Source organism: Phoca vitulina, unplaced genomic scaffold (genome assembly GCF_004348235.1).
Source record: "Phoca vitulina isolate PV1807 unplaced genomic scaffold, GSC_HSeal_1.0 scaffold5, whole genome shotgun sequence".
NCBI lineage: Eukaryota > Metazoa > Chordata > Mammalia > Carnivora > Phocidae > Phoca > Phoca vitulina.
In genome coordinates, this window is record NW_022589708.1 from 63149248 (window position 1) to 63166350 (window position 17103).

The 17103-nt window shown below is 39.9% G+C and overlaps 1 protein-coding gene across 1 annotated transcript in view; it reads right to left on the minus strand.

The window, feature by feature from the left end:
- The window catches only part of FREM2 (FRAS1 related extracellular matrix 2), a 163185-nt gene that overhangs the window by 81573 nt on the left and 64509 nt on the right, over positions 1 to 17103 (minus strand). The window contains exons 3-4 of the mRNA XM_032403116.1: positions 7694 to 7840; positions 1095 to 1325 (exon numbers count right to left, since the gene is read on the minus strand). Of these exons, the coding sequence (XP_032259007.1) occupies positions 1095 to 1325; positions 7694 to 7840 (378 nt within the window). The remainder of the gene's footprint in view (positions 1 to 1094; positions 1326 to 7693; positions 7841 to 17103) is intronic.

Below are 17103 nucleotides of genomic sequence, written 5' to 3' on the forward strand. Positions count from 1 at the left end.
TTATTTATGCCTAGATAGTGCCGATAAAACTAAATGTAATTAAATGCCACTGTTCTTTAAAAGAATTATAAACATAATTGAACTCCATATTTAACTAAAGGAGAGATGTTAGTTAAACAAACAGACCCAGAGCCTTGGTTCTCTTACGCATTCTAATTATGTTCAGTCTTGTAACCCAGAGATTTCCACATGTCTCCATTTCATGTACTCAGTAGATTGTATCTTCACAGAAAATTTAAGAGTTTTCTGACTGACAAAATAAAGTAGGCTGGCAGTTGAAAAGAAAGTCACGTCTGGCTTCTGACAGGATTTCAGCATTAGAAGAGTCTCTCCCACCTTTGTATAAATGCCAGCCCTCAAAAAGCCATTCAACCTTTCTTTCTTTCTCTTTTTTTTTTCCTGACTGCACTGAGACAAGCCAGCACTGTAAAAGTATGGCAGGGGGAGGGAATGGGTCAAATTACACACAATAGCAGTGAGACTCACTTTTACCAACATCAGCCAAAGGTGTGCACTAACAACAAAGCATCACCTAATAGGAGTTAAGAGCAATGATTCAAGACACGAGTCACTGAAGAGCGAGGTTAGGTTCGGTGGGTTTTATGTAACGAATGTGGAAGCATATGGGCCAAATGAAAATTTTTGGCTCATAAATATATGCAGGAAACTTGAACAATGAAGTGTACCATGGGGAGCAAATTAATCCGAAAATGGCCTAATTCTTAAAACTATTTGTGTGAAGAAATTTTATAAAGACACTTAAAAGACTTTAAGAAATAATGAATTAATTCAAGAAAAAGGAGATGAACAATATTGTTTCTAAAGGATGGAATTATAATAAGAGAAGGAACATGCTGATAATCATATGTGCATTTGTAATTCATTTACTTGGAACAATAGAGCTTCCCCTATTAATGAATTTATTAGTTTTTGGTTTCCCTCTCCCATCAGCATATCTAAGAATACTGAACCATGAGTCTAGAACATTCCCCCCATAGAAAGTCCAAAAATTGAATGTAAAACTTCCTTTATAAGGTATTTTGTCATTAAAAACCCAATAGCAACAATATAAACACGTTGATGATAGCTCTTACCATCTCCTGGGTCAACAATCTCCACCGTGGTCACTGCAGGGAATTCCAGAGCAGCCAGCACGGGCTCTGAGAGAACCACCTGGAAGGTCTCCGACTGTTCGTGCTCCCCATCACTCATGATCCGCACTCTCCAGGTGGCCCTGGTCTGGCCTGGGTTGAACTGCACTTGTTTCTGTGCTTTGCCCTTGAAGTCTTTGTCTTTTTCTGCAGTCCCATCTCTTGCGCCAATACCTTCACAAAAACATGGTATCATTTTCTTAGTTTCATTTTCAATTGGATTATTAAGGTTTTTCTTGTTGTTAACTTTTTGTGTGTTACTTCATCCTGCGTGTTACTAGATCCAGGTTTGATTGCATGAAATGGACGGCTGGGTATGGGTCCCACAGTGAAAGTGTCCTCCTGTAGGTGTTGGTTGGTTCATGATTCTGTTCTATTCTGACCTCATGATGGTTTTCCTGTATGTTCCTTGAGCTATGTTTGTGTTAGATGGAACCTCTTATAAAGCAAGACCCAGTAAACTGATATTCATGTTGTGAATATTTTTACTCCTACAAATTCATTCAGTCTAAAAACTCTTCACATTTGCTTTTGCATGTATTATATTGCACATGTTATACGATAAAAACATAAAGTTCTCTAACTAGAAAATATAAACCAAAAAGAAACTCGTGAGTCAAGAATTCTTTGATAATCAAAGTTGTAAATGGTCAAGCATAATAAAGAATTACAATATTCTCTACACATTTACTAGAATGAGGACGCTTAAAAGAATCTAATTCAGTGATTGTCAACATGACCACATCCAGGTTTTTTCTGGTGGAACACTTCAGAATTCCATGAAACCATGTGAACAGAACTGGAGAGCTAAATATATAAGGTTGTTATGAGCAGTATGTTTGGCTTACTCTGATGGTTCACTCAAGGTCAACTGCAGTGAGCTGAGGAGGTTGAAGGATCTCTGAGTCTTTCACTACATTACAAGAGGATCTTTACCATTACTATACCATGTATTCAAATCATAGATTATCTATAGTCAACAGTCAACAAATCCAATGTCATAGAAAAATTATAAAATTGCAATAGTGCTTGTACTAGTATATATCCTTAAGTACTGAATCAGAACCTCTTAGTGAGTCGAGTTAACAGAATAATTTTCAAACATATTTCTTTAAACATTGGCATTTTGAGAGAACTTGTTAGGAAAGACAGACTTAAAAAGGGAAAAATAAAATCTTGTGACTATTAGAATTAAAAGTCTGAAAAATAAAGTCTTTGTAACATTTCTTATTTAGTTGAAACAATTGTCTTCTTCTTAGAGAGTGGTGCTTATGCAAGATTAATGTGACTATTTCTTCATCTGAATACATTACTGACTGTTAGCCTCATCTTAAAATGAAGATGAAAATAAATATTTCATTAAAATATTTTTGTTTTATAGATCTCAGAAAAAAATATAAATATTGCATTTTTTTTCAATAGTAGGTAAAACATCTATTTAATGTCAGGAGGAAAAAGGGCACAGAACTAGGAATCCCAGCACTACATATTTTGTTGAATGCTGCAGACTTCCTGTTGGCTCTCTGGTTCCTAGTGCACACAGACAGGTTGTCAACACCTCTTGGGTCCACCATGATTCACTGCCAAGGTGATGATGAAAGGAATCATTCTCTCTGAGGTTCCAGCACACATGCTGCTCATTGACCCATCTATCCCCAGTGGCATGGGCCAGCAAAGAATCTATTATTTGGTCTCTGATAACTACTGCCCACTTTTCTGTTTTGCTTTGTTTCACCAACAATGCATTATTTTCCTGGAGATTCAAAAGGCAGTTAAAAACAAAAAAGGAATGAGTATAATACAAAGAATGTCCACTAGTTCCAACTAGTCATCCTTACTAAGTGATAATCAAGTTATCCAACCTAATAAAACATATATTGTAATACTAAATTTCATTGTTGCTGCTAAAAACACATATAATTTTTTGGGTGGATTTTATAAAATATTCCCAATTGAATGTTGGATGTAAATTATAAATAGGCAGTATTGTTGATTCGCCAAGCAAAGAGGAATGGACTTCTATTTTTTTTTTTTTAAGATTTTATTTATTTAGGGACACCTAGGTGGCTCTGTCAGTTAAGCATCTGCCTTTGGCTCAGGTCATGATCCCAGGGTCCTTGAATTGAGCCTCGCATAGGACTCCTTGCTCAGCAGGGAGCCTGCTTCTCCCTCTGCCTGCCACTCCCCCAGCTTGTGCTCTCTCTCTCCCTCTCTCTCTCTGACGAAAACAAACAAAAAAAAACCTTAAAAAAAGATTTTATGTATTTATTTGAGAGGGGAGAGAGAGAAAGACAGAGAGAGAGAGAGAAAGAGCATGAGCACAGGAAGGAGGGGCAGAGGGACAAGCAAACTCCCCACTGAGCAGGGAGCCCGATGCAGGGCTCAATCCCAAGACCCGGGGATCATGATCTGAGCTGAAGGCAGAAGGCTTAATCAACTGAAAAACTGTGTTTTGTGTTGTCTGTGTCTTTTGTACTTTTGTATTTATTCTCTTTTCTCAAGGCACAAGCTATTTCTTTTTTTTTCCTTTTTTTAAGATGTTATTTTTTTAAGTAATCCCTACACCCAATATGGGGCTCAAACTCACAAACCCAAGATCAAGAGTCACATGCTCTTCCAACTGAGCCATCCAGGCACCCCTTTATTTTGTGAAAAAAAAAATTGTGGTCTTAAACTGTTGATATGCTTCTCAAACATGAGATAAAACTAAGAAGGACAGGTTATATTTTTAGAGAGTAAAATAAGACTTAGATGAAATACTAAACTTGCTTTGGATCAAAAATAAAGATTTCTTTTTTATAATTAACACTCAGTACCTATTCTGAGTGTAGTGCTAATCTATCTTGTTACTTAACAGTGTGATCCATGGATCAGCAGCATAAGCAACATCTGAGAGCTTGTTAGAAATGCAGAATTTCAGGCTCTACTCCAGACCCCCTGAATAAGAATCAACATTTTAGCAAGATCCAGGTATATCTATGTGCATTAAAATCTGAGGGTAGATAGACAGACACTACTTTATATCTCCATAGGGCCCTTTATATAGGTGCCCATTTTAATAAAGAATGAAGAAATGGCCTATACACTGTGAAGAACACAGATTAGTCCACATTTTATTCTAATGTGGTAGATGAGACAGTCAAGTACACACAATGCTCAAAAAATGCTCTTACTTGGAGATACAGATATTCAGCTGGTAAACCATATATATTATAAATAACATGATTAGATTGGGCAAAAAGAATTCTGGAAATCAAAAAGCTTACAAATTGGGCTTAAATATATGCTTTTATTTTTTCAAAGAGAATTCATTATTAAACAAAACATATTACTTCGATTTACTAAGCGAAACCACAATTGCATCTTTTCCTCTGGCATAAAAAAATGGCATGGAGGTCAAGCAAGGTACTTTTGGAATGAGAGAGCAGATTTCATACCCTACCTCGACCACATAGCAGCAATGGGATCATAGGCAGGTTATGAACTTCCTCAGTTGTGGAGGATTTAAGAAGCAGCAGGTGTGATAGTTCAGAAAGTTAGCCCTGGGGCCAAATCTCGGCTCTGCCCCTTAGTAGCTTTGGGCATACAACTTTTCTGTTCCTTTACCTGCATAATGGGGGCTATCATGACACTCCTTTTATGGGGTTGACTATGTAAGGTATTGGGAACTAGGGCTGGCACATCATAAGAACTCAATAAAATTTTAGCTATTATTGCCCGCTCATAGTCCATTATGTAACACGGTGTCTGGCACTCAGTAAGCACTCTAGAAAATTAGGTTGAGTTAGAGAGTGAAGTAAGTTGTAAGGAGTAAAAGACAAAGGTGAAGTACCTAATGTGCTTAATGAAGTATCTTTTATTTAGTAAATGCTCGATAACCAGTAGCAATAAGATCTTTGAAATTCAAATACCTTTATAAAATGCACAGACATATTTAATTTATTAATGGATTATATTGGTTATAAAATGGATCATCATCTCCGAGAAAACACCTATATAGATTTCATGTAATTCATGATTTACTAACTGTGCTCCTGAACATAAGTGATAGGCTGCCTTTAGATATCACGCAAACTATCTAATTCTAAAAGTTCGTAAGTGAAAGTGGAGGTTTTAGGAAACAGGAACATGAAACATTCATTGTAGAACTTCTTGGAGGCTACCCTCCTCTTTAATCTGACTTCCATTCTCTGTCCCAGCTTGAATGCTATTGACATCTTCAGTGATTGATGGGTGTGGGCCACACACGCAAGTCTTGCCAACTTCCTATCTCCCCAGGTTACTAAGTAACATGTGAGGTTAACCAAGTAGAGCTAAAGAACGTTTGCAGAATGGCTGGTGCTCATCTCAACACAGAGGAAATAACAGTTCGTGGAAAAAATAACGTCAGGAGAAAAAAAGGGCTCTTGTTTGACGTTTTAGGATTCTGCTTTAAAAAAGAAAATGAAGGTGGGGCGCCTGGGTGGCTCAGTTGTTAAGGGTCTGCCTTCGGCTCAGGTCATGATCCCAGGGTCCTGGGATCAAGCCTGGCATTGGGCTCCCTACTCAATGGGAAGCCTGCTTCTCCCTCTCCCATTCCCCCTCCCATTCTCCCATTCTCGCTCTCGCTGTCTCTGTCAAATAAAGAAATAAAATCTTTAAAAAAAAATGAAGAGAAGAATGTGAAAAGATGGTTTTAAAAGTATCTTTCCACTAGTAACTTTCCCATGACTTTCAGTGGACTCCGTGTAAGTGAGTAAACTGAACATACCCACCAGGAATTCAGGCAAAATGCAAACAGATGAAGGCATCCTTAGGAATTGCTAAGGTTCTCTGTTTTTTCATTATTATTTTCCCCATATTTTCAAGCACAAAGAACACTGAAGGCTCATCACTCACTGACAATAAGTAAAACAGGATCAGATTCCTGATCTGCAGAGCACGTGTATGTGTGCAGACAAAACATGCTTCTAAAGAGAGAGCAGTAAGAGCGTTTACGGTGCTTTTGAGGGTTTGACACAGAGAGTGGAAACGACAGCTGAGAAGAGGTACATGTGAATAAAGATGGAAGCAGAGCTGTCCTGACTGCAGGAGGTCTGCAGGTGGACCAGGGCCCCTTGAGCAAAGTAACTTAAGGGATCAAGCAGAGCATAGTGTGAAAATCTCTCCTCTACAGTTAACAAACCAAAAGCACTTTAAAAATAAGGGGTGGGGGGGGTGCCTGGGTGGCTCAGTTGGTTAAGCGACTGCCTTTGGCTCAGGTCATGATCCTGGAGTCCCGGGATCGAGTCCCACATCGGGCTCCCTGCTCAGCAGGGAGTCTGCTTCTCCCTCTGACCCTGACCCTCTCATGCTCTCTCTATCTCATTCTCTCTCTCAAATAAATAAAATCTTAAAAAAAAATAAATAAAAAAAATAAAAATAAAGGGTAATTAATATCCGGCATCCAAAAGTCAGAGGGAACAAGGTGGGGGGTGGGGATTGTGGCTGTGGCTGAAGTAGGGGGTATGCTATGTGTGTATATGTGTGTGTATGTGGGTGAATAGGGATCTACTCTTTAAGGTTTTTGAATTTCACGGGCCAGTAAAATTTCAAATAATTGTTTTCCAGACTAACACAGGATTGCCCAGTTTTAATTTATTGCCAACATTTTCCTAGATCCCTACCTTAACTGCACTCTCAGTCAACGAAAGCTCCTTTACCTCGAGAAAATTCTATCAGCCTAGATGTCTATAAAACATATGGTACCAAAAATAATATATTGCTTGGGGTGTTATCATTTTTCATCAATATGCCAATTTTTTTGTGCCGACGGTATTATTGCTTAAAATTACCAATATACCTACTTTTCTCTATTTTGTGCCTGCATGAAATTGAATGTGAAAACTTGCATTGGGCTTGTAAAAAAGGCTTTATTCTTTGTTTTTGACTCTCCGTTTTATTTAAAAGGGTAAAGCAGCAGAAAATGACTAGTATTTAATATCTTACTGTTGGTTCTGAAGAAAAGTCACAATGTACATCTTTTATGTAGTGCTTTTATGTAAACTTTTCCTTACCTAGCAAAGCACTCCAGTGCAACAAATAGTAAATTACACCTCAACGCCTAATAGGTTACTGAATGGTTTTTCACTTACTTATTAAAGTGGCCCTCATATAAGTTTTATACTGACATTTCTGCAGATTTTTATCTTATGGTTAAATTACAGATTCGCCTAAGCCTCTTCTAAGGGCTAGTGACATTTACAGTTTTTTAACTTATGAGCGATTACTGCCATTTTTGTAAGGTTATTTACATCAGAGAAAGATCTTATGTAGGTAGAAGGTTTGGAGAGGTATGTTAATTGGTTACACATTTCTTATTTTTGCAGCCTTTTGTCTATGATTTAGCCTTGACATGAAACTCTTGGCATATTTCTTTAGCAGTTAAAGAACCTTTAAATGTCAACATCTCCCTAAACTTTAAAACTAGAGCAGTAAAAGGAACATATTTTAATCATTGTAAAATTACGAACTTTTGCTAAAAAAGGGGGGGATTTTTTGACAGAAGTGCAAATTAAACTTACTTATAAATGAAGTCTCTCCCAAGTAACCTCTACGTTTAAGAACGACATCTAGAAATTTGGAGTCCTCATTGATCAGGTAATATTCCTTTTCAAAGGAGATCCATGCCCAATTCAGACGAAAATGCTGCTTGGTTAATTTGTTTCCACCTGGAAAACAAAAATTTAAAGCCCAAATCAGTGCTTTCTTGAATGAATTACCTTAAAAATTCCACAGATGACTTTACTGATGCAACATTAAGAATCACTATAGTTACTTGGTTTGACACGCAACTCCAGAATACATACCTGGAGATACAGCTTACTGTTCAGCGACTGTCATACAAAAATACAACTGCTGACATAATCCTTCACAAAATCCCTTGATGTTTAGAAGGCAAAGTGGGTAACGGGGAAGGAGCACACAACTACCAGAAGCGATTTCCTTTAAACACAATCAAGTATCCGAGTTGCAGGATGACCTACTTTCCACAAGGTGCCGCCGGAGAGCAAGTTTTTCTATTAAGGCTGCAAGGCCCATTTGTGATGTTAAAAACACACAACTTCACCAATACCTTTTTCTGGTTCACCGAGCAACTGGGGGGAAGGCTTTAATTATAACCACTTAAGAAAAAACAAATATCCCTTCTCCGCCTCCCTTCCTCACTATACTCCACTCCATTCCGTAGAGCAAACAGCTCTTTTCATTGATTTCATTCTCCTCTCAAGATAAGGCTCTCTCCTCCCACCTCCCCACCAAAATGGAGCTGGCTGCCTATCAGGAGAAACCGAGCTGTGTGTGATCTCTCTAATGTGAAAGCTGTGAGGCTAGGAAAATGAAAGGAGAAATGGTTATCAGCTGATCACTCTGCAGTATCCCTCCACTTCCCTTTGATCTACACCAATTATTTCAGAGTAAAGTGAGGTTTATAAACAAAGGCACTGGTAATTTCTTTTAAGTCTTTCTGGAAAAGGGTGGGAAAAAGCCCAAATAACAAACACAGCTAGAGGCACCATTTTAATTCTAGTTTCTTCTCTTCTGAGTTCACATAGAGAGAGCTACCCTAGAGAAAAAGAAATGAGACAGGAAAACATCAAAACATCAGAACTTTAATGGACTGACGGCAAAAAAAAAAAAAAAAAAATCTGCGCAAGGGGAAACACAGTGAGTGAACAAGCCCATGAAAGAATGTTCATCTTGGCTAGAAATTTTTGAAAATAAAAGTCACAGCGACTTTGAGTTCTCAAATGACAAGTACCAAGGATGAATGAGAACATCCAGTGCAGCAGAATTATGTAGGGAAATTGGTTTTCTTGTTTATCGTTGTTTGAATTGTAAATTAGCACAAGCCTTTTAGGCAGCTACATGGCAAGAGACAAAAAGATGTTCGCCCCATTTGATCCTGGTAAGTCCTTCTGTGGAAGGAATAATTACAAAATATATTTGTAAGGAATTCTTTGTTGCAATATTTTCTCTAATAGGCTCCCAAACCCAAAAAGTTTTTGAGTTTTTGTGGTACATCAAATCAATAAAATATTATCCAGTCATTAAGCAATAAATGTGAAAATTTTGTTGGAATCCTTATTAAGACACTTCAAGTCACAGAAACAAATGGTATTGGTGCCATGAATGGAGTAGTTTGTAAAATGAGCCATTACAAATGTGGCGCTCCTCGGTGTGTTAAATCGACAGGATTATGGACCGTCCCATTTTTAGTTCATTTTTTAGATAGAAAACATAAACGGATGGAGAGCAGGAAGTTCACGCCATATTTTGGCCTTAGGAATTTTTTATGCCCACCATCTCCTCGACACCGGGTGCTGCTGTGGAGAGGAGAGGCCATGGCGGCGGGTCGCCTCAGCCCTGAAGTGCAAGGCCCACTTTATTTCCTATCTGCTGTCTGACTTGGAGCAAGTTTCTTCCCTAGACCTCTGTTCCCTCATCTGGAGAGCCAAAGGACGGTGATATTAATTAATGCCTGCATCCGGAGTGCGAATCAAGTGAGATAAGCCACGTGGGCATGCCGTACAGTGCGGCACGTCGATGGCAGCGTCCCGCAAACGTCAGCTCGTCAGCTCGCTCGCTCCCGCCGCACTGCGCATGCTCAAATCCAGCGCACGTGCCCAGACTCCCGGTGATCCGCCTGAAATCCGCCTGCACTTGGCTTGCCTGGTCTTTGCGCACCTGCTGCGCGCATCAGGGCAGGCCATCCTTGCGATTTCCAGTGTCACCTTGACCTACCTTGTCTTGTCCCCGTTGCTCTTTGCTCACTCCCCGATCCAGCCAAGAGCCTGCTGCTCCATGGATTTGCTAGCCTCACCCACTCCTGTCACCTCTGTCGCCTGGCCTAAAATGACAGCGTGTCATTCTTCTGCTCACATCTCCCACTCCTCACGGGCTCCCTCTACCACCTCCCTCATGAAGCCTCCTGAGCGGACTCCAGCCCTCTCCTCTGGGTGTGATTCTGCCCCTGCTCACTTATTCATTACTTTGCAGTTTTGCGGATTAGTGGATATCCTCTCCTACTGCTTAATTGTACAGATTTACTAATTGTACTAAATTGTACTAATTTTTGTTAGAGATTGAGAGTGGCTGTTCATTCTTTTACTAATGCCAACACTTCGTTTTACTGCCTTTAAAAATACCTTTTACATTACTGTGTTTATGTCCTACTCCTTGGAACATTTCTTCCAGAAAGTAATAGACAAGAAAGACTAGAATAACATTTAATCAGTGGAATTAACACATAAGACGTTTCTAATTTCTCAACTAATTATTACATGAAAACATTTTTATGCCACACTTCTCTCTCACTTAGGCTGTGGCTCCATCAAGTCCCAGATGTTTCTTCAGACTTCTTGTCATGCTAGGCCAAGCCATTCGTTGTCCATCCTAACATCTCCAGCCTCACAGCCCGACGCTGCTATAGCGGAACATCCAGTCACCCCAACTTCTCAGCGTTTTCCGAATAGGGTCTGGGCTCTTGCGTGCGCTAGGTCTTCCGCCCCGAATGCCTTTAGCTTTTCTGCTGCTAGGTTAGCATGCTGTGTGTACTTCTCCACTCCGAGTAATTGTAATTTTTTTTTTTTTTTTAGATTTTATTTATTTATTTAAGAGAGAACAAGAGCGAGAGAGAGCTTGAGCAGGGGGAGGGGCAGAGGGAGAAGCAGATTCTCTGCTGAGCAGGGAGCCCCATGCCATGCTTGATCCCAGCCCTCTGCGATCACAACCTGAGCCCTGAGCTGATGGCAGATGCTTAACCGACTGAGCCACCCAGGTGCTCAGGAATTGTAATTCTTTACCCACATGCCTATGTGTGCTTCATCTAACTGCCTGAGCTCCTCAGGACAGGCATGGTCAAATTCATCCTAGTCTCCAAGTCCAAAGTAATGTCTGCTACACAAGGAGGACTGAAGAAACCTATGTAGTAAGTATGATTTTTAGGAGTCGAGTGGTTACTTTGTGACTCCTGCTTGTTTCATTCCTTTTTTTCGTAAGTTTTCAGCTTACACAAACAAAGCCCATACTTCAGTTTTGACCCGAGACTAATAATGCCTGACCTCTTCAGTAACTCTTGTGCCCAACAAATGAATTTTAGTTGATAGTTCTGAATACTTTGTTATCTCTTTCCCTTATATCCAAAAAGAGATCACTAAGCACACAGTTTCTCTCTTTCTCTAAATTTTGACGCTTTTTAGGTCATTGTAAGATCTGACTCTATCCTTTCCTTGAATATTCCGGAAAATATCACAGCTCTAAACATTACATGTTTTAGGAATATGGAGTCAATGAGGCTTTCCCTTGACACTCTATATAAAACAGCCCCATTGTAAACTGCAGCAGGCTCTAGGCCCTTTATTCGGATTCATTTTTCTCCACAGTGCTTTCTATAACCTCATACCCTATATAATAGGTTTACTTTTTTGTCTCTTCACTTTGTCTCCCCCTTTTGCAACTCATGATCCAGGAGGGCAGGGAGTTCATTTTGCTTAACTGTTATAGAAATGCCTCCTCAATGAATTAGACACTCTACCATCTCTGTTGAAGGAAATTCAGTAGTGCTTCATTTCTCAGGCAATATAAATGTCCTACATAAATGTAACATAACTCTCTGGGTACTGGGTCTTTTGCTTGAAAAAAAAAAAAAAGTAATTGTTTTTAATAATACCCTTTCTAAAACGTCCTGCATACTTCTATTCTTAAGCACTATGTGAAGGTTTTAAGTGATTACCTATGAATGTAAATCACTGGGATTTGTGTTTATCTAAATGACACCTGCAGGGGTTATTGATGACTCCAGGCCTGTTTAACCCTTCCCTTCCATTACGAAGTAGCTTGGATGGTCTCAGGAAGAGCTAACTTCATCTCTACTTACAAATGTATAAAACATTTTTGGGTTGGTGCTTATATTCTAGAAGGATGAAGGTGCCAGGTTACTGGTTAATCAAGGGTTTCGAGTGACACACAGCTGAACAAGTTTGCCAGGATTTCTTGCTGTTTTGAAATTTTCCTTGAAATAAAAATCAGACACAGTACCGAGAAAGTTCGCTTTGTGAGACCGTGACATGCTCTAGGGTAATTGTTCGAGATGCTTAGCATTCACTCTAAATATGGGCTTTTTAAGTACATATTTTGCTAGAGAATATGAAGTTAAGTGTATAAAGCTTAATGCTGAATAAATTAAATGCTACATCACCTCTGATTTAATATACATATGAATCCTACTGAGTTTTGGAATTTGTAAAATCTAAGGTACTATTTCTCATGCAGGAGCGGTACAGCGATCTGAGGGACTAAGCTGCAGTTTATTGCAATTCTTGTATTAAAACTGACCTTGCACAATTGAACTCTGTATTTTATCTAAAGAATGAAAAGACACATTATTTATTCATTTATCACATGCCACGTAAACTCTTCTAGAACCTCGATGTGTGGGAATAATAAATGTTAATACTTTGAATAACAATAGCTGCAGCTTACTGAATGTGAAATTGTAGGTGAAATTAACTTAAGAAATTGACAAATTTTTACTTCAATTTCACTTATTATGCTATTATTTAACTTTATTTTTATTTCTTACTTTTTAAAATTATTTTATTACTCATTTTAGTTTCTAAAGCAGACTGTCGTCTGTAGCACAAGGAGCAAGTCTCAGCATCTCACTGGAAACAAACTAAAGTCCCTAACTGTGTCATAAATCCATAGAACAGGTGCTTGACAGCTGATAACCACACTCCCATAAGCTTTGTCCCCAAACCCTGACACTAGAGCCATTAAGGGTTTGATGAAAAGACCTCTTTTGAACTTTTCCAGCTGGTCTTTAGGATTCTTCATTTTCTTTTTCAATAGGAACACAAGAGATTTTTTTTTTTTTTAGAATAACAAAGAATCACAACCTTCAATTAGCCTTCCCTACGAACACAGACTGCCCGGTTTCTCTAAAGACAAAGTACACATCTTCAATACAAAACAAATGTCACACCTCTGACTTGTCTTGATCAGGGTAATTTCTGGGTGTCCATTTAGCTTTGACAATTTTTTTTTCAAAGATGTTTTCACAAATATTTTTCTTGGAAAAAAGTTAGTTGCTGATAGAACATAATTCTATTTTAGATGTTTCTAGCTTGCTCACGTTTCATTTGCCCAGAATAAAGTTCAGACTGAGAACTGGCAATCAACTATGCAGCCATTTTAAAAAGCTGAATATTGTCCTTTAAACCAGCAATAGAAATAGATATTTATATTAGAAAAGATTAAAGCAACATTACCTAATTTACTGGGAAAATTAGATAATTTGAGTTTTAAGCGTTCTTGTTCTCTTAGAAGGCAAGGACCATGGTTAACAACCCTGCAGCTTCCATCAACATCTATGTTATTAATTATGGTGAAAATCAAAAAATAAAGCTAAAAGAAGGGATGTATTTCATTTTCATTTCTGTGCTAGAATGGTCTTTTTTTTTTTAAGTTTATTTATTTATTTTACAGAGAGAGAACGTGAGCAGGGGCAGAGGGAGAGAAATCCCAAGGAGACTCCTCACGGAGTGTGGAGCCCCATGCAGGGCTCGATCTGATGACCCTGAGATCACGGACCTGAGCTGAAAACACGAGTCAGAAGCTTAACTGTCTGTGCCGCCCAGGCACCCCTGGGATGATCTTTTAAACTTTGCTTTGCCTTAGAATCTTTCATACAACAAACTTTGAGAGCTCCTGGATTCCTGTCCTCTGGCCCTTCATCTGGTGGATTTCATAGTTTACTGAAAACCCTGGATGCAGAGCTCAAGTCAGCTTGGCTTTGAAACATCCCTCCCCTTGCCCCCGAGAGTGGACATTCAGTGATGGGAGATGGCATAAATACATAGATAAGTGTATAAGCTAAAGATTGACAAATGCTGTGGGAGTTCACAGAGTGAGGGATTGCTTTAACCTGAGGGCATCAAAGACAAATTCATAAAAGAGATAGTGTTTAAATGGGGCCTTAAGTACAGGGTGGTATTTGGACATTTACAGAGATGGGGGGAAGGTGTTCCTGGAAGATTAAGTATAAGAACAGAGATAAGAAATCCAGTGAGAAGGAAACTTCAGGGAATTCAGTTTGGTAGGAGTTCAGGACATTTACTAAATACTCATTTCCTTCTCTTTTTTCTATAAAAATATAAATAATAATAGTAAAGACAAAGAGGAAGGGATCAAGATGCTTTAAAATCTGCCCCAAGCATTGGGGTGGGGGTTGTGCATTCATCCTGCTGCAACCCTGCCCCCCAGAGATGAAGAATCTTAACCTAAAGGCTCCTGGGCCTTAGTATGACTGACAGAGCTCCTGAAGAACTGGGCGGGGGGGTCAGACCCAGAAAAATTGTCAGTAGAGTTTATACTTTTGTAGGCTACTTAATAATTCCAATGGTTGTTTTTGTTCAATAGTGACTTTTGATAATGGATGTATCATTTTCTTCCTTCAATCTCTACCCCCACCCCCCACATGCCACCACATTCCCACTGCCTTATGCATTCTGAAAAAGCATCAGCACAGAACACGGTGTCAGATTCACAGATGCAGAAACTAGATAGAGAAATGCATAGAAAGAGAAGTAGCGTGCCAAAGACCCAGAGAGAAATACGCATAGCACATATGGACCGCAGGTGGTGTGGTCTTTTAGGCTATTCTCAGGAAAGGCTCCTATAAGCACATCTTTCAATAACCAAAACCATAAATGGAGCTGCGATAGCTTGGTCATTGTCACATGACCTGCAGGGAATGGCACTGAGCATGGATTAGTTCACACTTTTCTGTAGGATCTAAAGATAAAAAGTTGCCAGATAAGGTGGAGGCAGGGATGGAGCTGGCGAATAGATCAACGTTCACGTTAGAAGCCAAGATCACAATTCACTTTCTTACATGTAGTTTTGCTCCTTAGGGGCCTGATTTATATACCCATCATGGTACATGATGGTATTTGTACATGAGATTTCCAAAGAGTTGCATTCCTCTTCACCCACGATACCAGAGGTCGATATACAGCCGATGCCCATTGTTCCTGGATTCTGTATTTGCAGATTCGTCTACTCACTAAAATTTATGGGTGACCCCAAAGTCAGTACTCGCAGGGTTCTGTGCTCATCTGTGGATACTTGCAGAGCAGCTTTGAAGAATCTGCCTCGCCTGATGCTCTGCCTTCTTGTTTCGTACAGTACACTAGGGTCCTTTTCACAGTCTACTTAGCGCCGAACTTTCTGCATTTTTGTACTTTATGTTGGTGATTCCATTGATTAAAATATCCCACAATCATAGAGCCAAAGTGCTGTTCAGTTTTCCTAAGCACAAGAAAGCTGTGACATGTCCTATGGAGAAAATACATGTGTGACGTTAAGTTCTAGAGCTTGGCTGTGTGTTTAATGTCAACGAATCTACAACACAGATCAAATAAGATATCTTTCAACAGAAACACACGTCAAACAAGGGTATGTATTGACTGGGTAACAAAAGGTTGCGACCAGAAGCTTGCAGGGAGCCTTCCCCTGTGTTTCCCCCAGGAGCAGTTGTTTAGTATTTGCAGCAATTTTATGGAACATGACTACTGCAAATAACAAGAATCAGTGTACTTACTCAAAACACGCTACAGTAAGTTAACCCTTTGGGACAAGACAAAACAGAGCACAAGGAGTGGAAAAGTGTTCTGCGTCCACACACATTCCGCCTCCCTTTAGTCAACCTTTTCCCTGGTACAGGAGCAGGAGCGTGAACTGAAAGGAACCTTCATCGCCTTGTCGGATGGGCAGCGGTGCCCTCCCTCCCTGGACAGGACAGCATTAATCTGCAGACACAGTGTGGCTCATGCGTAAAGGGTATACTGGCTCCCGCGGGGCTGCCTGCCATATTCTCAGAATATACAGAGAGAATTTACATGATGAGGTTTTTTTTTTTTTTTTTTTTTTTTAAGTATGCTCCATGCCCAGCGTGGGGCTCTAACTCACAACCTCGAGATCAAGAGTCACCTGCTCTCCCGACTGAGCCCACCAGGCGCCCTGCTAATTTTTAACCTATAGGAAAACAGTACACACCGGATGAGTTCTGATGCAGAATACCGCCTAATCCTGCTGGAGAATCTTAGAATAATTTGTTCTGGGATCTCGGTTTAAGCCTATCCCCCATCTCAGATTCATGCCTATCTATGTCTGTTGGTGGACCTGGAGTAACAGACCCCATGGAAGCTGATTTTCTTGGGTTCTAAGGAGCCTCTGGAGAGAGAGCTCATTGTTATACACATGGATGCATCAGGCACAATAATGTAAATCTGTACAAAGTCTTAAACATCAGAGCAAAGTAGAGAGTCAGAGTACAGAGTAAGGGTGTTACTCATCTCTAATTCATGCCCAGGCTCCTGAATGAACTTTTGGTTCCCATGAAACGAGAAAACCATTAAGTGGAAATTTAAAGAGATACTTAATTAATCTCCTTCATACCAGGTTCCAAGCAGCACTCTTTTGGACATCCTTTTCATTGGATACACAATAACGGAAAAGATCGCCACCGGTGCCCACTCCTGGTGGCTCCTGGGGCCATAGGCAGGTCCCTGCTTTGGGGCAGCTGAACACAGCGACTGGGATTCCAGGCAGGGCTATGGTGACATTGTGGGACTGCGCTTATCGTGGGGAACACCTATCCTTGAGCAGAAACATGGGCTTGACCAACCAGAATTGGCACAACATGGGCACTGACCAATCATAAGAGACCCTGGCCAAAAACAACTGGAACTCACTCTAGTACAGGTGTAAATGGGCTGAATGTCAGCTCTGCACTGGGGACCTCGAAAACGCATGAAGAGGAGGGCTGGACACAACGGGGTCATGGTCAGGGTCATTTTGGTAATATACACACACTATCTCAATGCATGTCCCAATAATAACCCTGCCAATGAGGCATTCCCACAATGTATGG